The following is a 26043-nucleotide window of genomic DNA, read 5'->3' as shown; positions in this document are numbered from 1 at the left end:
TTATAAGCTAAGAGTAGGGTAGGGGATGTCAATCTGCTTCTGGATGTTGGCAAGTCCTTGAAAATGCAGGGTGTGGCTCAGTTATCATAGGCAGTTGGAGCACTAGCTTGTAGGCTTGTGAGTAAAGTTGTCAGTATATGACTGCATGAGGGAAGTAGAGGTGGGAAATATTTCTGCCTGGCAGCAAAGCACAAATCCCAGCCATTCCTCATCACTGGCTCTATTTATATATCCTATACAACAAGATTTGAGCATGAGGTTGAAAGCTGGAAAAAGTTAAGTATTGTACATGTTACCCTACCTTCAGATGCACTTGCCCAGGGGATGCAAAAGGTGTTCTTCTGGCACACCATGCCCAGAAATGTCTTTGGACAATTTTGGCAGGCTTACCAATTGTGCCTAGAAGCTTCAGAATGCAACTGCTTGCTGAATAACGTAAGAACTTATAGAATAAGTTCAACTTATTCTATTAAGTGCTGAACTGATTACTGATAGATTTATGGGACTAATTCAAGGTATCCAGTTCTGTTTACCTTGATACAAAAGGGATGCCAATACCCTAAAAAGTTCACAGAGAAGAGCAACATAGATGCTAAGAGGTCTGTGGGCTAAATCATGAGGAACAATTAAGGGAACTAAGTATATCTAACTTAACAAAGATAAATACTAGGTGTGATGTGCTGTAAATGATTTGGGTCCGGGCTCTCCAGAAGATAGAAATTACCCATGGTGCCTGGGGGGCAATGCTATAGATCTGAACCCCTAGAGAGATCAGAGAGTAGGAACCTAGACAATAGCATTTCTCAAGCAGGAGACCCTATATTATTCTGGAAAAATGGTTGTCCAATCTCTTTTTGAAAACCTCAAGCAATGAGCCACCAGAAGCTGTAGAGGCAAGCCATTCCAACGATTAATTGTTCTCAATGATAGGAAATTTCTCTTTAATTCTAGGTATAATAATTTTCCTTTGGATATGCTTCCATCCATTACTTCTTGTCCCTCCCTCAGTTTCTTTGGAGAATAACTTGACCTCCTATTCTCTGTGACAACCCTACAAATATTGAAAGACTGTTATCATGTTATGTCTAGTCCTTCTCTTTGTTAGACTAGACTTTCCTAGAAAGAAAAAAGGGAAGCTTTTTGCTTTCCTGTTTCATTCTGGATATGGGCTGAAACTCCTTCCAGTTTTGCTGACAAAAAAATGACTTTTTCCTCTCCCAGAAGAAGAGTAGGATATTTATGGAAATGATGTTATGCATATGAGTGTAGGAAGTGATTTTGTTTGTGTACATACTCTATATCCAAACATCTGTAGTGACTGCAGAGCCAAAAATCTTAACCTACTCATGGCTTATATAATAAAGTAGTGATAGACTGGGAAAATGGCTTCTTAATGAAATCTGAGTATATAACGAAAGCATAATTTGAAGCAAATTGGACTACGACTTTTTTTATTATATCCTTTTGTAGTCAATTTTGGATTTATTAAGTAGAATAATAATAACATATTACGTAGATCAGATATTCTGAGAATACTTATGTCTGTAAGGACTGAAAGTTTTTGTACCAGTACTTAATTTTAATTAAAGTGTCTCATTTCTTCCTTTATCTCCTTTAAACTGGCCTATGATTTGTTCACATGTGTTCATATTTTTTAATTTGATATTTTTATTTGATGTGTGTACAGATATTTATATACTGATGCATTTTCTTAAAATATTCTTTTATAGTTTGGAAGAACAGAAGTAATTGACAATACTTTGAACCCAGATTTTGTAAGAAAATTTATAATGGATTACTTTTTTGAGGAGAGACAAAACCTGCGATTTGATTTGTAAGTTTACTAATAAATTTGGATTTTGATAATATAAGTGAATTGATCTTTCATAATAGTACAGATAGATATTTCATCAGTAAACTACTTGCATTAGATCACATATTTTATTATAGCAGTTTAAATTGTAATGAAGTGCTGAATTGGTTTTGAAAAACACTGCAATAAAAATCATAAGTGAAAAAATATTTTCTAAAATCCTATTTTCACTATTTTATAGTCTATTTCCAGGTTAAGACAGTGTAAAAACTGTCCTGTGCTGCAAGCAGGTCAGGATGTATCAATTTATCAGGAATTAACTTAAATAACAGCAGAAATTATTTCTTATATCTCTCAAAAATGTAGCAGATACATACATGAAATCATATTGACACAATCTGTTGTTTCTTCTGCCAGAAGATAAAGATAATTTAAGTAATGAGAGTCAGAAAAGAACTCCATGATCTTATTGCCCAATGCTTACACAGATTTGCAGAATTAAACTCAGAAAAATTTCCAATATCTTTTTTTATAAAATCAGTTTTGGCAGAATATGTTTCCCAAATTGAAAAATTGAATACAATAGTATTATTTGAGGGGATCATGTAGGAGTCGCAGTGGCACAGTGGTTAGAGTGCAATAGTGCAGGCTACTTCTGCTGACAGCCAGCTGTCTGAAATTTGGCATTGATTGCTTTGCCATGAAGAGCTGTGGTGGTGCAGTGGTTAGAATAAAGTATTGCAGGTTAATTCTGCTGATTGCCAACTGCAAGTAGGTGAGTAGTTCGAGTCTCACCAGGGTCGAGTTTGACTCAATCTTCCATCCTTCTGAGGTCAAAATGAGGACCCTGATTGTTGGGGGCAATATGCTGACTCTGTAAACCATATACACAGGGCTGTAAAGCACTGTGAAGTGGTATGTAAGTCTTAAGTGCTTTGCTATTGTTATCTTGTTAATAGTGCCCACCATCTGGAGCAGCATTCCCCCAGTATTTCAAATTGCTCCATGCGTCCTCTTCTTTAATCAAGACTTGAAAATCTGACTATTTCCAATAGGTGTCCAGTGAGGGAGAAGTCAGAATTTTATCTATGCATTTGTGTTTTAGTCCCTGGATTTTTAATATGTTTGGGTTTCTTGCTGTTTTGAAAGCTGTTGTTAACTTGTACACTGTCTAGAGTCACAAAAAGATGCATGGCTTATAAATAAACAATGTTTGTAAGTGACATATGCAATAAATTCTTCAGAGTGATATGCATATTTTTTGTAAATGTATATAAGCATTTTTCAATACAGATGTGCAATAAATACCACATGTGGGCCGTATGTGGCCAGTGATCACCCCTCTCATACATAAAGAGCCCAGGCCCTTTCTCCCGATTCAATAGAATTTTGTTTTGTTTTGGCATTTTGAGGGGTAGTTGAGCAAAATGGGTGGCATAATATTTGTAGAGACAAATTTATAAGGCAACATTTTATCCCTTGTAAAATACTAAAAACTTGAGATCCTAACCCCATCCAGCTTTTTTTTAAGCTTTTATATTTTTTAATGCATTTCCAGTGATTTTGTAATAAAGTTGTGAAGCAACGCTTAAATAGATATTATAATCTTAGAAGAATACAAATCAGAAGACAAAAAATAACTTCATAATTATACCATTTATATTCTGTCAAATGCACTGGAATGCCAGTTAGAATCAGGGATTTCTGCTTACTTCCTATGTGTGCTATGCATGCTGTCTATCATTTTTTGTTTGTTGGCTGGTTTTCCATTTTGGAGATACATAATTGATTTAGCAAAGTTGAGCTAAACTTGAAAAGCAGTTTCCTCACGTAGTAGGTTTTATCTTGTTTATTGTCTCTCTACTAGCTTTAGAAAACAACTCCAAAATGTCCTTGAATATGTTTGCTTGGAAATTTGAAATCTATCATTTCTTTATAGGTACGATGTTGATTCTAAGAGTCCAAACCTTTCAAAGCATGTAAGTGTGTTAATTTAATGTTACAAATTTATCCATACAATATTTTCTATTTGTCAATCTGAGAGCCAGTTGGATATAGTGATTAAGGCACCAGACTACAAATTAGTCTCAACTTAGGCACAAAGGTATCTGGGTAACTTTGAGTCAGTCATCCTCTCTCAGCTACACGAAGAAGACAATGATGAACCACTTCCAAAAATGTTGCCAAGATAACTTGCCCAGGCAGCCTCCAGGAGTCAATACTGAATGAAAACTGGAATGAAGTTCCCAAGAAAGTTTATGAGGTGGGGATGAAGTGAGATATTGGAGCAAGTATTTGTTTAAAGCTTGCCACTTTATGTGTCTTTTTAAAAAGCAGCTATACCTATTTTCTTTTCAGATAAAGTGTAGTAATATGTTCCATTCAAATTAGTAATATCTGTAGCAAATTTCAGAAACATAGTTGGAAAGGATTGAGAGTAATGAGTATGTATAATGAGCTCTTGACTTACCTATGGTCATTCTGTACTCATAAACTAATTCTTGCATCCAGACATAATTTGTCACTCACTTTTGAAGTGATCCTGAGTGGCTTAATTTAATTATTCCTGATTATAATTTGATAACTAAATTGTTCATAAGTATTTCATTTCCTGTGCTGATCAATGTAGCGAATATGGATATAATTCTGCAGGTGGAACAAGGTCTAAGCTCCGTAACTTTGTGTGATTTTCAGGATTTCTTGGGACAAGTGTTCTGTACATTAGGAGAGATCGTTGGATCACAAGGAAGCAGATTAGAAAAACCCGTTATGTAAGCATATTTTAATGATATAAATTTAGTAGCGCTATGTTGTTGCAAGCCCAATGTTGTTTTCATAATATTTTGATAATGTTTATTTGTTGTCACAATGTTGATCTGAAACTGATAGAACATTTTTAGCTCAGGGTTAAATTGTAGAGTCCTTGGTGCTCTCTGAACTTGATGGTTTTCTTGCAGATGTTTTATTACCAAACTAGGCAACATCATCAGCACTGAAAATAACCAAGCTCAGGTAGCACCAAGGACTCCACTGATCTGAAATTACAGGTAATCATTATACCCCAACAAGGTCATTGTTTGAGATAATTGTTTTCTCACTCAAAAAGAAGGGACTTCTTCATTTCCAACCCTTCATTTCCAATATAGAATTTCCTTCCAACATATGTATATATTTTTTCCTCTCCACTTAAATTCAATTGTTGAGTTGTTTTTGAATGTATGATACCTTTGTATTGATTTTTTAAATTATATTGTAAAATAGAAGTGCCTGAAATATACTCACATGAAGAATTTAAATACCTTAAATGAAATCAAACATTTAAAAATAAGTTCTGTTTGTCATATATTACATACACATAGCATTATATAAATGTATATAATGTCAAAAGATCAGAAACCAGAGTACTTCTCCCTAGATAAAAAATACATTCCTATTGCTATGAAATAAGTGTTTTATATGTCCATGAATTGTAAAAATAAGATATCTGTTTGGCAGATCGAAACTTCCTTGGTGGAACCTGGCTGCCAAAGCAAAAATGGCTGATCGAAGTAGCCTGCAGAAGTGTGTATTTGTTGTTGGAGGGAGAGTAGCTGCTGCTGTCTTTTGGAATGACTATTGTTGCATACATTATGCTTTGGTTTGGCATTATACATTGTTGTGAGACTGTGTGTGATACCTTTATTTATTTATTACATTTATATATGCTGCCCATCTCATTCTGCAAAGTGACTCTGATACATATTGCTGCTTATAATGAATGCTTATAATTTATAGTCATTTATAGTGGCTTTTCAAGGGCTGTGCAGATAGTCCTCATTTAGTGATTGACTCATTTAGTGCCCAATGGAATTGTAATCAAAAAGTAACTTTGCAGCCAGACCTTTGCAGATCTCGGTAGAGCAAAGGAGAGCTGAAGTACTGGTAGTCTTGGACTTTATGACCATTGGTACTTCTGGGTGTAGATTATAACTTCCTTCGTTCACCAAATGAAGGGAGTTACAACCTGTGCCCAAAGGTATAGTCTTTGCAACAGCCCCATACACATGTAATTAAAATTTGGGCGCTTGACATTTGTGCCCCACTTAATCAAGCTGCAACTCACCCCACCTGCTTATCTTTCTCCCATCTCAGCCACCCACCAGCATGCATAAAGTTGTTATGTATCTGGAGGCCTCACCATGCTCACTGGCTACTTCTTCCTACCTCATCACGCCTGGGAAGCCAGCCCCTCTCACTGCCCCCCATGCCCTGGAGGCCTGGGCCTTGTCCCCACCCAATCACACCTGGCTCCATTTATGTTTGACTTTTTCTGCAGCTGTGGCTGGGCTCAGCCACTGCAAGGTTAGAAAGCTAGCAGTTGGGATCTTTGTGAAGGCTAAAAAGACACTTTCCTACTCTTTAGCGTCCAAAGAGATCACGTTCACGAGGTTTCTAGCTACACCTCCATTGGCCGGATGCGCCTGTTAGAAGCTGCAGAAAAAAAACAATGTAAGTGGACCTGGTATAGTGAGGTGGGTAAAAGACACTGGTCTCCTCGCATGAAGTAGATTTCTGCATGCTGGTGGATCCCATAGTCAGCCAAGGCCTCCTAGCCCATGCAAGTTTCCACACACCAGTAAGCGCTGGACTTCCCAGGTCTCCCCTACCTCCTGAAGTTGTTGAGTGAAGTCACAGTGTCTTATTTAACAACCACTTCACTCAACAACTGAGATTCCAATCCTAATTGTAGTAATAAATTAAATTAATTAAATCTATAAGATTATAAGCACAGTCTTATAATGACTGACTTGCCAGTCCCAATTGTGGTTGCTAAATGAAGACTATCTATACCGTAATGCCTAGCTTAATGCTTATATGTACTGGGCTCTTGCATGTTGTCAGCATGTAGAAAGTCTTTGTTGGCTATCTGTATTTGCATATACTGCTTACCTGCCCATCCTTATTTCCTATGCTTTCGTGCTACTTTTATGCAGCATGTTTTCATACGGTTGCAGTGTTTGTATATACAACTTATACACAGTGTACATAATAATCTCAATGCAGTTTTCCCTTGTTTACTGCCACATTGTAATCTTAATCTCAATTTGCCTGCGGCATGCTCCTCAATTTTGCTTTGTATATTTTCATAGGATGTTCTTCTCCATTTTATTGTTGTTATTGCTTTTTTTGCTTGTTGTATGCTTGGGATATATCTGAAAGAAGGATTGGACTTGTGTTAATTTTCAGTTTTTGAATGGCACCCCTTTGTGCTGCTTACATCTCTTCTGAGACCACTGCTTATATTCAGTTGCCTTGTAGCCGTTATGATAATAGATTATATGGCAGAGTTACTGAAAATCTCTTCTCAGCCTTAACCACAGAAATGTCTTCGGATAGCTGGCTCAATGGCCTTGAAACGGAGATGAGCACCACCCCTATAGTCAGCAATGACTAGTGGAATAAAATCCTCAGGGACTCCTTTATCTTTACTTTTAATGTATCACACATCTGCTACACATGAGGATGTGTTGTGGTCATTCAAGTTCTCACATCTACTGTGAGTTAAGTGCATTACTATATTTATATATTTGCACTCTTCCTTAATTGAAGAACATTTTCTCTGACTCTGCTTTATGTGAGTAGGAAAGACTGTTTGGTGTAATCACATTATCATTACCTTTGGTTTTGGTTTTATTTAAAATTTTCTTTCATAGTAATTTGAATGTAAATAAGCACTTCTGATATGTTAACACAGTGTAAGTCGTGGACATTGTGAACAGTATTCAACCTAATACATCCTCCCACTTTTAAAAAAATTAGTTGTGTTGTTTTTAAAGAAAAAAATCTTCACTTTAAAGAAAAGACACTTTGTACCCCACAAAGCAAAAAAAAATGGTAAATTAACATCCATTATTTCTCTGCCATATAAGGTGTGGACCTACCCTACTAAGTTTGCTTGCAACTTCTCTGTGAGCCTATCTTAGTTGATTAGCTTCAAATACTCCTTTTTGAAGCCTGGAGAAAAAATTAAATTCAAGGAACTGTAGGTCACTATTGCATTGGCTTTCTGTTTTCTTTCCTATCCTTTCAACTAGGGAAAAAGTGCATGTGTTAGTACTATTGAACCGTGTATGAAAGAGTAAACAAGTGTGATAGAAATTCTATTTGGAAACTTTATATTTATATTTCAGTTACCTATATGATTTTTTTTAACAGAGGAATTCCTGGGAGGAAATGTGGTACCATAATATTGACAGCAGAGGAACTGAACTGTTGCCGGGTAAATTACATTTTTTGGTTCACTATGTAGCATGACCAGTCATTCTCTTATCAGCTCAACCTTACATCACAGGATTGTTGTAGGGAAAAGTAGAAGGAAGTTGCATGGTACACAATTCCTTGAGCTAATAGATGAAAGGTAGGGAGTGAAGGAAAATGTTCTCTAATAGTTAACTGGAATCAATAAAATCACTTTCCCCTTTGACTATAATTCATTACAGAAGCAACCAATTCCCTAAAAAGATGATGGCTCTCTAAAATTGAAAAGATTCAAGAGAGGAGATTAGTAGAACAGGGGTGTCAAACTCAGTTTCATTGAGGGCCACATCAGGTTCCTCTGGCAATGACAACGGTAATGGTAGGATGACCACTGGCTAGTTCAGTGAAGAAGGTTGCAACTTCAGATGCTTTTCTTAAATTAGAATTTTAGGGCATATAGCAACATGTTCACTCCATTTTCAGTATCAAAACACTCCAATGTTTTCCTTCAACTATCTTTATTTCTGAGAATGAACAGGGAATATCATAATTCAGTTTATTATTTGCCAAGCTACTCAAAAGAGAGTTCTGAAATTCAACTCTTGCCCCTCTCAGCTGCCATAGATCCAGAACCACTGACTCTGATATTTTATTTTATTTTTCCATCTCACTTGTAACTTTTCCCTCTTGCTGCTACCTTAAATTTTTCTGCTACAATTTTTATTATAATTAGTGTATTCTCTTAACATCTATTTCCATTCGTAGATGATACCACAGGAGAGCAAGATAAAAACTGAAAAAATAAAATGATACTTTCTAGTGTGGTAAAATGAGTATAATGGTATATATATAAACTGATAGGAGGAAAGGAATCATTTCTCCTCATTAGTAGTTTGGTAGTGAAAATAGTGGCCCTGGGCTTAAAATGTATGATACCATATCCATTTAGTATTAAAAATCCAGGAACTAATAAATGTTTTAAAGACATTTTTCTTTATTAACTTTATTGTTTATTCTAACTTTATTCTAAGCTATTAGAACATTTTAAAAAATGTGCATATTGTATGTAAATTGTCCTCCATGTGATTTATGAATTAATATTTCTATTATCCCTTTATTTTTTAGGAAGCTGTTTTGATGCAATTTTGTGCAAACAAATTAGACAAGAAAGATTTTTTTGGGAAATCTGATCCCTTCCTGGTATTTTTTCGTAGCAATGAAGATGGCAGGTAGATGTTTTCATTTGTTCTGCTAAATATTCAGTCTTAGCTGCTTTAATAGTGATTGCTGAATTATTTTAGTAGTCTATGAAAAGTTTCTCCTTACTTTCATAGCATTATCAGTTTTTCTTTATGGATCAGTGTCCCTCTAAAATATCCATGTAAAACATTGGTGTCCAATGGACCACGACTTCAGTATGAGCAAGCAGTGTGCTGCAGCTGCCAAAAAAGTCAGTGCAGTCTTGGGCTGCATCCACTGAGGTATAGCATCAAGATAATGAGAAGTTATAATACCACTTTATACTACACTATTAAGGCCACACTTGGAATATTGTGCCCAGTTCTGAATTATCACAATACAAAAAAGATGCTGAGACTCTAGAAAATGTGCAGAGAAGAGCAACAAAAACAATAAATTGTCTAGAGACTAAATCATAGGATAGTATGATAGCTAGTATGTCTGGCCTATTAAAGAGAAGGATTAGGGGGACATGATAACTGTCTTCTAGTACTTGGGAGGCTTTCATAAAGAAGGGGGGATTGGCTTATTTGCCAAAGCAATAGAGAGCAGAACAAGAAGTAATGAGTAGAACCTTGTTCAAGAGAGATCCAATCTAGAAGCAATGAGAAATTAATTAATTAATGGGACAGCTTGCTTCCTGGAGTTGTGGGTGCTCTATCGTTGGAGATTTCAGAAATAGACCTGGACAACCATTTGCCCAGAATGGTATATCTCTTTCGATGGGCAGGGGATTGATTAGAAGATTGCTGAGGTCATTTACCAACCTTATAATTCTATGTTCTCTGTAATTTAAACTTGTTGATTATGAAAGAACATGTAATTCTCCAGTGATAAGTTATGATGTTAAGTAGAGGGAACAGTTGTTATTAGATGCCATCTCCAAAGCTATAAAAAACATAAAGTTATCACAATCTTCTGCTCTGCGTGCTTTGACTTCTATTATATTTATCTTCTGCGCTGATCATGGTTTTTTTTAATTTACAAATGTTCATTCAAACTATGAGACATCAGATCTTTCAGAATTTGTTCTCTGATGGCAGACACTGAATAAATACAAAGTAAAAAATACTTTTTTGTTTTAGTTTCACAATCTGCCACAAGACAGAAGTTATAAAGAACACTTTAAATCCAGTATGGCAGGCATTCAAAATATCAATCAGAGCACTTTGTAATGGAGATTATGACCGGTAAGTGAAGCCATTTTTGTTTAAATGTGTCAAAATGCTTATAAGATCATTCATGTTAGTTGAATCCTTTTAAAAACCTTTTAAAATCCTTTTATACGTTTAGAATTCATAATAAATATTAATATTTTATTACATTAAATGTGAATGTTTGATGACCCAGTCTGAGGTACATGTTTACTTAGATGTAAACTCCAATAATCCCATATAATGTTATTAAGTTACTGTTCATAAGACTACAGCCTAAATGAAATAGAGAACATTTTTAGTACAACAATAGGCACTATTCTTTCTACAGATGATTGACAAGCAGATAAAAAGCAAAATGCCAGGAAATAAGAAGTTACTGCTGCTAGTAAACTAAGATATTACTGCTCTGTGTTATTAAAAAGTAAACATTGATGATGATGCTTTCCTCAAGCCAAACTCTTTATTAAATTTTATGGAAATGTCTTCTTGCTTAAAATAGATTGGATAAAAATAAGACTAAGAAGCTTCAACAGAATACATGGTACTCTCATTCATTTCATAACCTCTATCATATCAAGAGATATGAATCTTGAATACATTCAGTGCTTCTTTTAAATAAACTCGATTTAGGTGATTGCCAACATTACTGATACAATCGCTACTTCAACTGATCTATCTTCTCTTCCCCCTTTGCCACCTTCAGTGTGAAACTTCAGGCTACATTATAAGCCACAGAATGGAGGAGGAAAGTTTCAGAGCAGTCTGTCAAGGTATTCTGAACTAAACCAAGTGAAGAAAAAATAGCATTTGCAGTTGACAAAATGAGTTACATGTTTGCATAGAAAATCTGCTGGCTTTCCTTTTCTTCATTTCACTGTCAGCATAAAGAAAGATAAATTAATTATAATATATTTTCAATGCAGAAATGCTGAATTATATAAATTAACCTTAATATTTTTTTAAACAATAACAACAAATACTTAGGAGACTTGTTTAGTCTCACATATATGCCAGACTTCTGATTCCTTAAAAAGACACAGCATTTTCACTAGCCAGTTTTCTTTGCTTTTTATGAATGCCATCCATTGATGGAATGCAAACTATTAATCTAGTGCACAAACAAAAATCACTAATTTGAAATTATGAGTTGTTTGTGTGCATTTTATGAGGTAATACTTATATCAATATTTATCTAGACAAGTACTAATTATTATAAATGATATTATTTAAATAGTCTAGTTTTTGCATGGAAATTAGTTGTGAGCCCCAACCAATTTTCAGGTGAAACAAAACTGAAAAAAGTTATATCTGTAATATAAAGCCATTGATTTTGGAGATCTGATAGCAATGATTATTCTTAACAGACTTAATATATTGCTTAAAATATATAACTTTAAAGAAAATGGAGAACTACAATTTAACTTGCCATGAAATAAGCACTAAAATATTTCTTTTTGAAAGAAGGCACTTTAATTAAAATTATGACTAAGTTCAAATTGACATGGACTAGAAAGAGTATTTTTACCCAAAATGGTAATATATTCTATGATTTGAAATATATAGCTTTCTGCACCGTTAATTTGTGCTACTTTGAATGTTAAATTTATGGATAAATATGGTTAACCATATATATATATATAGACAACATTTAACATTAGTGACTCAAAGTAACTAGACGTAATTCCTCAGAAGCAGCTTCATTAATTTATTGTATATCTAAGCTGCCTTCCTCAGTAAATTCTGAAGAAAGCGACAATAAGTGACTCCAAATGATCTATTGATGTTTAAGAACCCAATCTGGACAAGCTGATAGGCTTCATCTGACTTGGAAATGAGAAAGAGGTAAAAGCAGTTTTTAAAAACATTGATTTCTTTATTCATGATGCAAATTCAATGAAACATTCCTTCAGGAAAACATTCTTTCATCTTATCAAAGTAATAGTAGTAGTATAGGCTACCTCTTATGAAGAGATCTACAAAGCTAAGATCTTTATTAGAATTACAAGATGAATGTAATTTATAAACTGTGGCTTCCCATTAAGCAAGATAGTTAATGTTGTATGATATCCATTCTTGTGAATGATTGCTATCACGAAAAATTTGTTCCTGCCCCCGAAATATTTCTCTGAGAGTAGATCCAACATATTTCCAATAGAATGTTATTTTAGTATTTTCTAAAATATTATACGGATAGTTGTATATACTCTAGCAGCAGTATCTGCCTCTTTGCTACATCTGCCTGTCAGTCATCTATAGAATGAGAAGTTGGGATAACTGGACCTACCCTCAGAGAAATGTGTTTTTCAGGTAGGGAAAAATCTTAATTATTTTCATTTATATTTATAAAAAATATTTTGTTTCATTACATTTATGTAGTTTTGATCATCTGCCATTTTTTTACATTATATATCTGTAGATCCTTTTACATTCTACACATCCTTATCTCTTGATAAGTCATAAAAATAGTAGAATGACTGCTAAAAGTTACCAAATAAATAAGAAGAGATATTGAATGCTTTGTGCCGATGACTGAAAATTTGGTTGTTCCTTATCCATGTATTAAGTTATTTGTTTAATTAAAAAGTTTAGTATTTTAGTTTTTTCAAAATAAAATATGAAATATTTATAGTAGCTCATTTCTTCATGGCAATAAAATCTAATTTACATAGACCAGTTTGGGGGGTGGGGGGGATAGTTATGTTAAAGCCAAGTGTTCATTAAATTTGTATTTATATCAGTCCAGTCAACTGATTTATGTAATTTATGTCATTTGCATCAGTTTACTTCAGTTATTTTTTAACATTTGTATTATATATATAACTTTATGTAAATTATGTGAATTACATAATTATATAAATGGTATAAATAGATGTAAATGACATATATTAAGGCAGTTGCCAAGATTGTTTTGAGAACAGTGGATTTTATTATTTGGAAATTAAGTCTCTGAAATTCTGTCTGTTGTAATCTGAAATCTGCTGAAGATGAGTCTACAAAATTGAGGTTTTACTATATCTTCTTTGCTGTGGAATTTTATATTTGGATACCCACTTTTGGAATATCACACAGGTTAAATAAGATTTATGTTTTTCTCAGTCAAATAAAGAAAAATTGGCTAGAGTTTTGAGTAACTAGTTGGACTTCAAAGGTTTTTATAATGATCTTAAAATTCAGTGTACATCATCTTAATATTTGCTCTTGAAAGGATATCTTGAGACTTCTATAAATGAATTACGTTGCCCTTTAAATTTAAGCAAAATGATTGGCAGTGAAAGCACAGTTTAAATATTTATAGAATATTTTCTTTATTTTTTTACAGAACAATTAAGGTAGAAGTATATGATTGGGATAGAGATGGAAGGTGAGTATTATCTGCACTTCACAAAATGTACAGACAATATAGCATTACTTATATATGGTATCTATGTGGGAGTGTTATGAGGTTTCATTTATCAATTCATTTTACTGAAATCTGGGAATATGCATATTAAGAGAAAAGACATGAATCTTAGCAACTCTTACTGCTTGCCGTTTCCTTACTTTTGGTATCATTTATACACACATACACAAATACAAACACACATGTACATACCCTGTACTTCTACACCGAGCATACTGGTTTATAGAAAAAATTCTGATAAAATGCATTTGCCACTTCACTTTTCAGAGACATGCTTTGTATTTTTATTTCTTCTAGCACATGTAACCCCAACCTTTGAGGCATCAGGGACCAGTTTCATGGAAGACAATTTTTCCACAGACCAGGGGGAGGTGGGAGATAATTTGGCTTTGCTCACTCACCCATCACTTATCTCCATTTGTGTGGCCCAGTTTCTAATAGGCCATGGACCCAGGGTTGGAGATCCCGGTTTTAGCAAAAAAAGAAAAGTTAATTTTTGAAAAGTGCCTGACGTGATATTTTTATCAAGAATCAAACTCTTATTTCTTTGATGCTTTTGACCCTTCTTTAAAGAAAAAATAATGACTTAACAACCAAACGTTTGGCTCCTTCATTTAAATATATATTCACTCCACAGCACTTTGCTTCCCTGTCCAATTAGTTGGCTATTCCCCAAGCTAAGCATTTTATGGGTCACTGCCTTAATTGTTTCTTGGCCAGCAGGCCTCTAAAATTTGTTACTTTAAACATTAGCACTGCATTGCTATACAGAAACTTTAATTTCTGTTAACAGTGTGATGTTAGAGAAGATCAACTAGTGGCCAAGTGCAAACCATTGAGAATACGAACATTGCAAAGAGCTTGCTGTTATTATTAAATTTATAGAAATTTGAAATACTCAAATTGATGTCATTGTATTGCAATGCTTGGTTATACTGATGTGAATATTTCTTTGTTTTTTTTCTAGCCATGATTTTATTGGAGAATTCACCACAAGCTATAGGGAATTGTCTAGAGGACAGTCACAATTTAATGTATATGAGGTAAATTGAAAGAGTTATCTATCTATCTATCTATCTATCTATCTATCTATCTATCTATCTATCTATCTATCTATCTATCTATCTTTCCTTATTTTAAGAAATTAATATTTATTACCTCAAACCTTTACTTAAAGTTTATTAGCGAAATTGAGAAAATGTAAAAACAGTCTTTGGAACCTGACTACTTTTTTCTTCTCCCGTTACTCAGGCATATTAATTTAACTACAAAGATAAATTTGTTCACTACAAAAAATCAGTATTTTATAGAATTAAAATTAATTTCTTTTTAAACCCTTTATACTTCACTAATTAAGACTTATTATTTAAAGTATGATGTATTATCCATTTAATTTTAAACCATAAGAATCTCTTAAATTCAGCATTATATATTGCTCTTATGTTAAATATAACAAGTACTTTTAAATGTCTACACCAGAATCCCCCAAAGTGGTCATTATCAATCCCCAGGACAATGGGGCTATCCATTGTTGGTTTGTTATTATTCTTTGCATTATTATTAGTTAAATACTATTTATTAAATTATTTTTATATAATAAACATTTGGAGTCGGGGAACAATCTAAAACTTCTTGAAGAAGTTTTCTTGTTGAAGAATTGGGGGTGGGGGATGGCCTATAGTTTGAGAGAAATGTTTGGGACAGTGTCCCTTTTTGTCTTGGAATTGCTCTTAACATCTGTCTCAATAATCAACGTGGTGAAAATCTACAGGTGAACTCCACAAAAATGTCCCAAAAGTGCTTTTTCCAAAAGGCAATTGGGCTTCCTTGATTTTTTCTTTGTAAACATTTTTCTTTTTTACCCAAGAAGCTTAGATGAATCTTGCTATTGTGCTACTATGAGTTACTAGTCAACATATTTACATAGTACTAAGATTAAAATAGGAGGTAGCACAGAATCAAAAACAGATTATGTAACAGATCTTATTAGTTGCATTATTTGACAAAGTGATTAAATTAGTGGACCAGCAAAAGTTAGCAGCCAAGGAGCCGTAGCAAATTCATATTTGCTTTTGAAAACCTAGATGTTTGGGGAAGTGTGTATAATGGATGTTAAAGGGATATAGTTGAATTCTAAAGGTGTATGAAGCAAGAAAAAACTTGCATTAATATTGAATGTATTTTATTTACTTCCTAGGTAATAAATCCAAAGAAAAAAGCAAAAAAGAAAAAGTATGTTAATTCAGGAACAGTTAAGTGCCTGGTTTTTATTACTTTATTTCCATCCTTTGTATGTATCCTGAAGTAGGTTATGGGTCATCCAGATGTTCAGACTGGATTTGGCCTTTTTGTTCGCTTAACAAGTCCTTCCCAAGGACCTGGGATAGGCAGATATGGATGTTTTATGGAGTTACAGATATCATTGCAAGATGTAAGCTGTTCTGAGCAATTGTCTGGTGGTGAATTTGTCACTATTATTATTTATTAAATTTGCTTGCCACCCACACCTGCCAGAAGTGACCCAGGGCCGCTTACAACATTAAAATGAAAGCATAAATATATAAAATCTATATAATATATAAATTATATAAAAAAATTTATATAATATATAAATATATTAAAATTATTGCAGTTAAATTCTGGAAGCATTTGCGTAAGGAACCTCCAAAATTTATCATCACTGTTTAAGATTGCTCAAAATATTAAAAAATAGTGAATAGGACTTGGTCTGATACAGTTTTGAGATTTTCACTTAAGACTTAACATAGTCTGGTTAAAATGCTCAGAGATAAATATAAAGCCTGAATAATTTTCTGTTCTAGGAAATAGTGATTAAATTGTCAGTAATAAAAGTCATATGTGAAAGTTTGTAGGTCTTTTAATAAATGTATCATTTAGCAGAGGCCAATAAGTTCTTCCAAAACATTTCAGAAATTAAATATAAATGGCTCAATTATTCTGGGGAAACAAAGACAGATAATTGTACCACTGTTCTTATTCACACATATGAAGTGAAACTAAGAATAATAATCTTGCACTTTGAAAGTTTTGTCTCTCCATGGTTTGTTTCACTATTTACAGAGTTGGAAATCATTAATGCTAGATCAAGCAGTATTTTTAAAACATTAATTTAGGAGGTAATGCCGGTGATTTCTGAGTTGGACAGACAGAAACATTATTTCAGTCATTGACCAATAAAATTAAATTCATTAAAATGAACACTATAAAAAGTATGCCCTAACAAGAACGATTAGCAACCTTTTGTGGACAGAGCTTACACATAAATGTAGTAAAATGTTGCTACTTTTAGGGAACTAAATTTATTTTAATTGTTTAACGGATAGTGCAAACCAAAGATTGAGAACCTTGAAAATTTAAATATTAGAAGCGTAATCTATGATTGTCCCTGTAGAATGTGGCAATACAGAAGAACATGGGCTGTGGTTTCTATGGGGCAATACTGTGTTTCATATGGGATTTTCCTATATTTCCCTTTCAAGACAGCTGGGTGGAGAGTACTAAATCTAGTTAAAATAAGGGTCACCTAAATTTGGGGACAGTAATTGATATAAATATGAGGTTGGTTTAGGTACTCCTTGTGTTATTTGCAATTATATTATTAAAGAAAGTACGGTAGCAATTTCTGTTGACCTTCTGTATCTACCTTTGCCATAGTATTGATCTAGTTTGATCTCACTCTAAGGTTAAGATGGCATCTTTGGAGAAACTATAGAGACTCAGTTTCTTTTGGAACACTATTTCCCAGGAAGTTTGAGGTTTGCCAATATTACATGGATCAGAGGCATACCGTCTGAGTCCCCTTCCTTGCATTATAGGAATTGGGAGGAGAAATCTTCCAAACAGCTGTCAATATGGAAATGACAGGACTTTTCTCAATAGTTGTGGATTTTGTAAAGTGGAGAAAAAAGTCGTTACTGATACATACCAGGATCACACAAAATGTTTCACTTAATGTATAATAGAAAGTTTTAAATAAATATAAACTTTTCTAATTTAAAACAATGTTTCAGTATTCTAAAAATAGATGTTCTTTATATGGCTGTTTTGAAAATTAATGTTCATTACTTCTTACATATTATTTGTTCTCAGGTAACACTGCTTTCCTTCCTAGTGGAAACAGAAGTTTCATTTCTTGACTATATTAAAGGAGGGTAAGTAAATACTCCAGAAAACTGATTAAAAACAAGATTTTATTTGCATTAAGAATAAAATAAGATGAATAGCTATTATTTGTAATAGTTTCTTACAGACCCAGTTTTAGGTATAGTTGTCAGGCCTCTGTTAAATGTCAAGGCATAATACTACTAGAATATGTTTATCAGGACATGAAAAATCAGAAATAACAGTTTTATTATAGCAAACCTATAAAGCCTTTATAAAGAATTTCAATGACTTCTGTATCAAACGAAAATTCTGTATATACTACAAGTGTTCAAATTTCTTCTGCCTCTTTCTCCTACTGCTCTTTATAGAAGGGCTAAAAGCAATTACTTGTGGTACCAGCCTGATGTATGTACCAGTCTTCAAATCATGTGAGACCTAACTTTCAAACAGTATAAAAGAATATCACAACTTAGGAGTTTGGATTGTTATTATAAATATTTTATAATTATATTAAGAATATTAAATAAATAATATAGGCTGTGTGATGCTCTGTGAGCTTTGTTGTTTTCCTGCAGATGTTTCATTATCAAACAAGGTAACATCATCAGTGCTAGAAGGGAGTGGGGTTTATTAAGTTATATTAATACAGGAGAATGCAGTTCAGAAAAGCAACTAAATCAATAAATTATCAGCACCCTGATAGATTTAAATGTTAAAATGTCCGCACACATAAAAATATGTAGCAAAAAACTGAAAAAAGTCAAGGTCTCAAAATTAATTTATAATAAGTAATACTAAGTAAGTAATAGTAAAGCACAGCTTATCATTTTCAGAATATGCTATTATGTCCTAATTGAACTCTTCATATGTGGATCTGGTTCATGCCTAACAGTACTCCATTTTAAATCTTTCAGAAATTTACAAACTACTAGGATTATTATACTGTTGTTTTGTTTTGGTTTCTTTTGCATGATTGTTTAGCATGTAATCTAAACAAGGCTTTTGAAACCTGAAAGCCTGTTTTTGCTTTTTGACATTTAAATTAAAAATATTAGATATTTAGCATATGGTTTGTCTTAATATATGTACTATCCAGGTGAGGATTGATCTGTAATAGGCCTCTACATTTTTTTAGTGAAATAATGTACTTTTCACTTTTGGATTAATTTTTAATAGCTGTATTAAAATATATTTTAATATATACATACCTACAATGTATTTGTCTCAAGTCACGTGGATTAATCCTTTGTAGGGGGGTTATACTTTTAATTGTAATCATCTGCCTAAATTTATATGATCAATGCAGCTTGAAATTTATATATGGGAACATTTGTAATTAACTATATTTTTATTATATTCCTCATATACTAAACCTCAGTCTTAAACAATCTGTATCATTTATGCTTTCTTTCAATAGGACTCAAATCAATTTCACCGTGGCTATTGATTTTACAGCTTCAAATGGTAAGAGTTTATTCACTTAGTTGAGCATACCATTCGGTTTTCTAAACATTTCAATTGTGGGAAATATGTTGATGCTTTATGCTTTCATTTTGGCTTAATGTATTCCAAAAGCTTAATGCAAATAAATTACAGTGGTTTGGAAGCAAAAGTTCTTTTCTCCAAATAGAAAAGTACTAACAATTTCATTCTGCATATTCCCACGTTATGCTAAGGATATCCCAATTTTAATAGGCATTGCTTCAGGAGGCACTGAATGATGAAGCAAGAAGGGAGGAAATAAAGTCCTTTTATTGGAGACATTTCTATCTATAGAAATGTGGATCTAAGCCAGTACATTCAAACTGAGAATGCATTATTAAGCACTTTAGAAAGAGTTCTTTGTTTTGTTTGCTGTGAAAAATGTTGTGCTGTATTTCAGTAACCTAGCATTCACTGCCTAAATTCCTTTCTGATATATTATTAGAAAAAGATGGGAAGCTTTGTTTTTCTGAAAGCTTTTAATTATCTTATCCATGAGGGGCTATTAAAATTCTATTTGTTTTTGGCATTGTATGCTTATATTCATTTTTATTTACAGTAAAAAATCGAGTCTAAATCTAGGTTTGCATATATCTATACAATATTTGTATGCAATTTATGGTACTAATTTATACATACAAACACACAGAGATGGCTCCTTAGGCTTGTTTTATAAAACTATGGTTTGATATGATTAAAAAAGACATGAATGAATCTAGATCTTAGAATCACATGATGCCTCCTTTCTTTCTATCAATATGGCTGGAAGGAATAGTTTTATTAATTACACTTGCCACATACTGTATTATGAAATATTAACTGTACTCAATTTTAATTATTTTTAATTAACTTGAAGGCAGCTTTTATTGCTTATTTTTGTTTTCAAAATCAAATGAGCTCATGAAGCCTAGGAGAAAACTAAAGAAATCAAGTGGTTGGTCCTTTCTAGCCCTATGATTCTATGATTCTTCACATAAACCTAGGAAGTTCAAAATAATCCACAGGATCAAGTGCTTACAGTGAAATATGGACATCTGTTATGGACGTGATTATGTAAAATTTTAGATTCTTTTCATAAAGACATTTTAAAAAGGTTCTCTTAATTTTAGAACCTGAAGCAGGTTTATCTGAAGCCGTTGATTTAGAGATAAGTTAGTCTCTCAATCTCCATTTCTCTATTTTGGTGACTATACTAGACTATTTCTTTAGAATGATTGTTGCACAATTTTCAAATTTAGCAAAATTGAAATTGCCGTGATTGAATATAATTTTAAAAATTACCAAAGCAGTATACCTCTTTGCCCATTTAGCCCATTATATACTTAAATTGAATAAAGTAAAAACATACTTGAAGAAATACTTAACTTTGCTATACCACTTTTTGGAAAAGTTTTCATCACTAACAAATTTATTGTCTAAGTCTGTTTTATTCACTTGGAAAAGAAGGAAGCCTTTGATGAAATAATAGGGATTCAGTTCCGTGTGGGAAGAAGGTAATAAATTTAATAATAAAGGCAGAGATAATCAGAAATATCTATTGATAGTACAAATAATGTCTGTTAAGAAAGTAGAAATTAGAGAGATTTTGCTCATAGAGTCATACCTTGGTCCTTGACTGCTTTGAAACTCGTCACATTTGGTACTCGAACATATTTTGATAAGAAAATTTTGCCTCAGTAGTCCATTTGTTTGGTATTCAACATGCAAGCTACATCTTGTCAGTGATGGTTGCTTCGTAACTTGCTACCCTTTCCAGCCGAAACAAAGGGTCATGCATTAGTCAAACAGTAGCTGTTGCCCCGTCCACATCCCCTGGCGGTCTGGTCTTAGTTTGTGGTCATTTTTGGTATTTTTGTGCTTTTTCTCTCTCACCAGTACAATACAAGTAAAGTGAAATTTTATTTTATTTAATCTAGCTATTTATGTTTAGGTTTATTTTTATGTAAATTAATAATATACAACTCTGTACCACTTTTTAATATTTTGCCTTAAAAGTGTGCATTGTATTTGGTTTGGGAACACATTTAATTTAATTACATTATTTATTCCTTATGGAAAAAAATTATTTTGGTACTTATCATTTTTAGTACTCGCTGTGTCTCCCAGGACCAGTTAATAACAAGTACCAAGGTAGCACTGTATAGAGAACCATATAAACTTACATATAAAGTCATATCTACTAAACATCCTCTACATATTTTTTAAAACAGGTAACCCTGCACATCCAACCTCACTTCACTACATGAATCCATACCAACTGAATGCGTATGGCATGGCATTAAGAGCAGTGGGTGAAATCATTCAAGACTATGATAGTGACAAAATGTTTCCAGCTCTAGGTTTTGGTGCAAAACTGCCCCCGGATGGAAGAATATCTCATGAGTTTGCCTTGGTAAGAAATGTATTTGTTTGTTTGTGGCCATGTTGTCCCCTCCCCTCCAAGCCTCTGATAAAATTGCAGCTTTTAATTTTTGGAATTGTACATCTACTTCAGTTGCTAAACCCATATCCCCGATTTATCAATATCATTCTCATCATGACTTAAAAGCAACATTCCTCCTAACTTAAAACAGCAGTTCCTTTCAGAGACATTACACGGTTACACGGCCCATCTAATAGAAGATGCTGAATTATATTTACTTTACTTTTCCCAAATCATAATGAAATGAAATGCCTCACAAATTACTAAAATAAGCACTTTGGTGAAGGGGGGTGATTATGATTTACAGACTTGTAATTGCAGGTTGCCTTTTAAAAAAATGGTCTTGGGATAACTAAGTGAATTTAAAAAGAAAAAGGCTAGAAGTGAAGGATGTATGACCAAGGAAGCACATGTGGATTATCAAGATTCCTATCATAGTTTCCATAATCTTGTAGCCTCACCTCCTTATCCGGATTTGGAGATTTTGAGTGGATAATGGGCAAAATGGGCAACTTAAGTTTTGCAATTAATTAAGGAACCGCTTCATCCCTTAAAACTCCTGAAGCCTATCTTAAAATATAGTTTGCCTACTTTTTTAAAATCTTAGACAGCCCATGCAATGCTTGGTGTGACCTTTGTCAGTCATAATACTATTTTATAAATAAGATTCTCAGTAATTAATATATTTTCCTGGTTTTAACTTACAGAATGGAAATCCACAAAATCCTTATTGCAATGGCATTGATGGTGTAATGGAAGCATATTATTTGAGTTTAAAATCTGTGCAGCTTTATGGACCAACCAACTTTGCTCCTGTTATTAATCATGTAGCAAGGTAATGAATATGTTTAATATCCAGAACCGAAACTTTATATAATAATAATCAAGATTTTTAATGTAGTCAAACCTAGCAGACAACTTTGTTTTCCAAAAAGTAGAGAAGGGAACAAGGGGATCAGCCATATTGGACTTACTTCTCACTAACAGAGAAGAAATGATAGAAGGTGTTGAAGCCACAGGAACCCTGGCAGCAAGTGACCATGCAATATTGGAATTCAACATTATGCAAACACAAGTAGAAGAACAAATTCAAACTAGAGTCTTGGAGTTTAAGAGAGCTAATTTCAATAAACCTAGAGACAGCTTGGGAAGAATTCCATGGATGAGAATCCTCAAGGGGGAAAACAACTCAAGAAGCTTGGGAAATTTTGAAAAATAAGATTACAAAAGCCCTGTCTAGCACAATATGAATGAAGAAGAAGAAAAATAACAGCTCCCAAAAGAAACCAGCATGGCTGCATAAAGAACTCTCTGAGAAATTGAGAGAGAAAAAAGATAAGTATAAAAAGTGGAAGGGCGGGGACATAACTAAGGCAGAATATCAGCAAATAGCCCGAGTCTGTAAAGATGAAGTGAGAAAAGCTAAGGCTCACAATGAAGAAAGGCTTGCCACAAAAGTAAAAAATAAGAAAAAAAGCTTCTTCCAACATGTTAAAAACAAGAAAAAGGTTAAGAAAACAATTTGTCCATTGCTGGGAGAAAGTGGCAAGAAGATGACAAGTAACAGGGAGAAAGCAGAACTATTTAACTCTTTTTTTGCATCTGTCTTTACACAAAGGGATAAAACAATCCAACCTATCAAAAACAGCACCACAAAAATCAGATTAGGAACACAAGTTGAAATAGGGAAGAAAATGGTAAGTGAACACCTGTCTACCTAGATGAATTCAAATCACCAGGACCTGATGTATTACACCCCAGGGTTCTGAAGGAACTGGCAGACGAGATCTCAGAACCACTGAACTATATCTTTCAGAGATCCTGGAGCACCGGGGAACTGCCAGAGGACTGGAAAAGAGCTGATGTGGTTCCCATCTTCAAAAAAGGGGAAAAAATAGATCCAGGAAACTAAAGACCTATCAGCCTGACCTCAATACCATGAAAGATTCTGGAAAAGATAATCAAGCAACGAATTAGCAAACACCTAGAAGTAAACAAAGTAATAGCCAAATCTATCAAAAACAGATCATGCCAAACTAATCATATTGCATTTTTTAACAAAGTGACAAAATTAGTGGACCAGAGGAATGCCGTCGATATAGTTTACTTGGACTTCAGTAAGGCATTTGATAAGGTAGATCATAACCTACTACTAGATAAAGTAGAAGAATGTGGGTTAGACAGCATCACCACCAGATGGATTCGCAACTGGCTGACCAACCGCACTCAACATGTAGTCCTCAATGGAACTGCATCTGTACATGGAGGGAGGTATGCAATAGAGTACCCCAAGGCTCTGTTTTAGGCCCAGTACTCTTCAACATCTTCATCAATGATTTGGATGAGGGAATAAATGGGGAACTCATCAAATTTGCAGATGACACCAAGCTGGCAGGAATAGCCAACACTCCAGAAGATCGGCTTAAGATACAGAAGGATCTTGACAAACGTGAACATTAGGCACAATCTAATAAAATGAAATCCAATGGTGAAAAGAGTAAGGTTCTACATTTAGGCAAGAAAAACAAAACACACAGGTACAGTATAGATGGTATCTTGCTCAACAGTAGTAACTGTGAGAGGGATCTTGGAGTCCTAGTGGACAAGCATTTAAATATGAGCCAGAGGTATGCAGCAGCTGCCAAAAAAGCCAACATAGTTCCAGGATACATAAACAGAGGGATTGAATCAAGATCACGTGAAGTGTTAATACCACTTTATAATGCCTTGGTAAGGCCACACTTGGAATATTGCATTCAGTTTTGGTCGCCACGATATAGAAAAGATGTGGAGACTCTAGAAAGAGTGCAGAGAAGAACAACAAAGATGATTAGGGGACTGGAGACTAAAACACATGAAGAACGGTTGCAGGAACTGGGTATGTCTAGTTTAATGAAAAGAAGGACTGGGGAGACATGATAGCAGTTTTCCAATATCTCAGGGGTTGCCACAAAGAAGAGGGAGTCATACTATTCTCCAAGGCACCTGAGGGTAGAACAAGAAGCAATGGGTGGAAACTAATCAAGGAGAGAAGCAACTTAGAACTGAGGAGAAATTTCCTGACAGTTAGAACAATTAATCAGTGGAAAGCTTGCCTCCAGAACTTGTAAATGCCCCAACACTGAAAGTCTTTAAGAAGATGTTGGATAGCCATTTGTCTGAAATGGTATAGGGTTTCCTGCCTAGGCAGGGGGTTGGACTAGAAGACCTCCAAGATCCCTTCCCACTCTGCTTTTGTATTGTATTATTACCAATATAAATCACAAATCTCCTATCTTTAGGCAAGCTTTTCCAAGACCAGAACACAAATAGACACAGTTCAGTTCAATTACAAAACAGGAATTAAGGCAAATGCAGCAATTCATTGCCCATTGCCACTGTGGGAATACAAGGCAGTGGTGAAATTCATTTTTTTTTACTACCGGTTCTATGGGTGTGGCTTGGTGGGCGTGGCAGGGGAAGGATACTGCAGAATCCCCATTTCTTCCCTGGGACTTGGGAGGCAGAGAATAGATGGGGGCTGGGCCAGCCAGAGGTGGTGTTTGACGGTTCTCCGAACTACTCAAAATTTCTACTACTGGTTCTCCAGAACCTGCTGAATTTCACCCCTGATACAAGGGCCTCATAAAGCTAGAGTGTTTCAGACCCGTAGCTTTTTCTTCACATAAATTAGCCATCTCTGCACAGCACTGGATGGCCTTGAAGCTGAGTCATTGTTGAGTGTTTACATGACTGCCAACTCTAGCTTGAGAATTGCTAATTTTCTATTTTATAAATATAAAGGATCAGTATAAAAATGGAAAGAGGGACATATAACTAAGGCAGAATACCAGCATATAGGAAGAATCTGCAGAGATGAAGTCCGGAAAGCTAAGGCTCAGAATAAACTAAGACTTGCAAAAAATGTTTTTTTAAAAAGTGTTAAACTTTTTTTTCAACATGTAAAAAACAAGAAAAAAGTCAAAGAAACAATTAGTCCACTAATGGGAGAAGATGACAAGGATGGGCAGCAGGGAGAAAGCAGAGCTGCCTATTCAATCTTCTTCAGGAAGGAAAGAAACCCCAACCTACCAAAAGCAGAACTATAAAAGACAGCCTAGGAATATAAATTAAAACAGGCAAGAAAATGGTAAGAGATCACCTGTCCATCCTAGACAAGTTGAAATCA

General features: G+C 34.1%; 1 protein-coding gene across 4 annotated transcripts in view; it reads left to right on the top strand.

Moving 5' to 3' along the window:
• CPNE8 (copine 8) overlaps positions 1-26043 on the top strand; it is a 61006-nt gene that overhangs the window by 28270 nt on the left and 6693 nt on the right. The window contains exons 4-17 of one of the 4 annotated variants that reach the window (XM_032220862.1): positions 1731-1834; positions 3753-3792; positions 4508-4584; positions 5309-5374; positions 8009-8072; positions 9176-9279; positions 10375-10479; positions 13766-13807; positions 14814-14889; positions 16044-16097; positions 17957-18018; positions 19389-19435; positions 21664-21845; positions 22583-22710. In XM_032220862.1, the coding sequence (XP_032076753.1) occupies positions 1731-1834; positions 3753-3792; positions 4508-4584; positions 5309-5374; positions 8009-8072; positions 9176-9279; positions 10375-10479; positions 13766-13807; positions 14814-14889; positions 16044-16097; positions 17957-18018; positions 19389-19435; positions 21664-21845; positions 22583-22710 (1151 nt within the window). Of the gene's footprint in view, positions 1-1730; positions 1835-3752; positions 3793-4507; positions 4585-5308; positions 5375-8008; positions 8073-9175; positions 9280-10374; positions 10480-11172; positions 11217-13765; positions 13808-14813; positions 14890-16043; positions 16098-17956; positions 18019-19388; positions 19436-21663; positions 21846-22582; positions 22711-26043 lie in introns of those variants that run through there. The other 3 variants (XM_032220863.1, XM_032220864.1, XM_032220865.1) reach the window with 3 other exon arrangements.

The sequence above is a fragment of the Thamnophis elegans genome, chromosome 7, assembly GCF_009769535.1.
Source record: "Thamnophis elegans isolate rThaEle1 chromosome 7, rThaEle1.pri, whole genome shotgun sequence".
Taxonomy (NCBI): domain Eukaryota; kingdom Metazoa; phylum Chordata; class Lepidosauria; order Squamata; family Colubridae; genus Thamnophis; species Thamnophis elegans.
The sequence above is the reverse complement of the archived record's forward strand: the minus strand, read 5'-3'. Positions and strand labels throughout refer to the sequence as shown.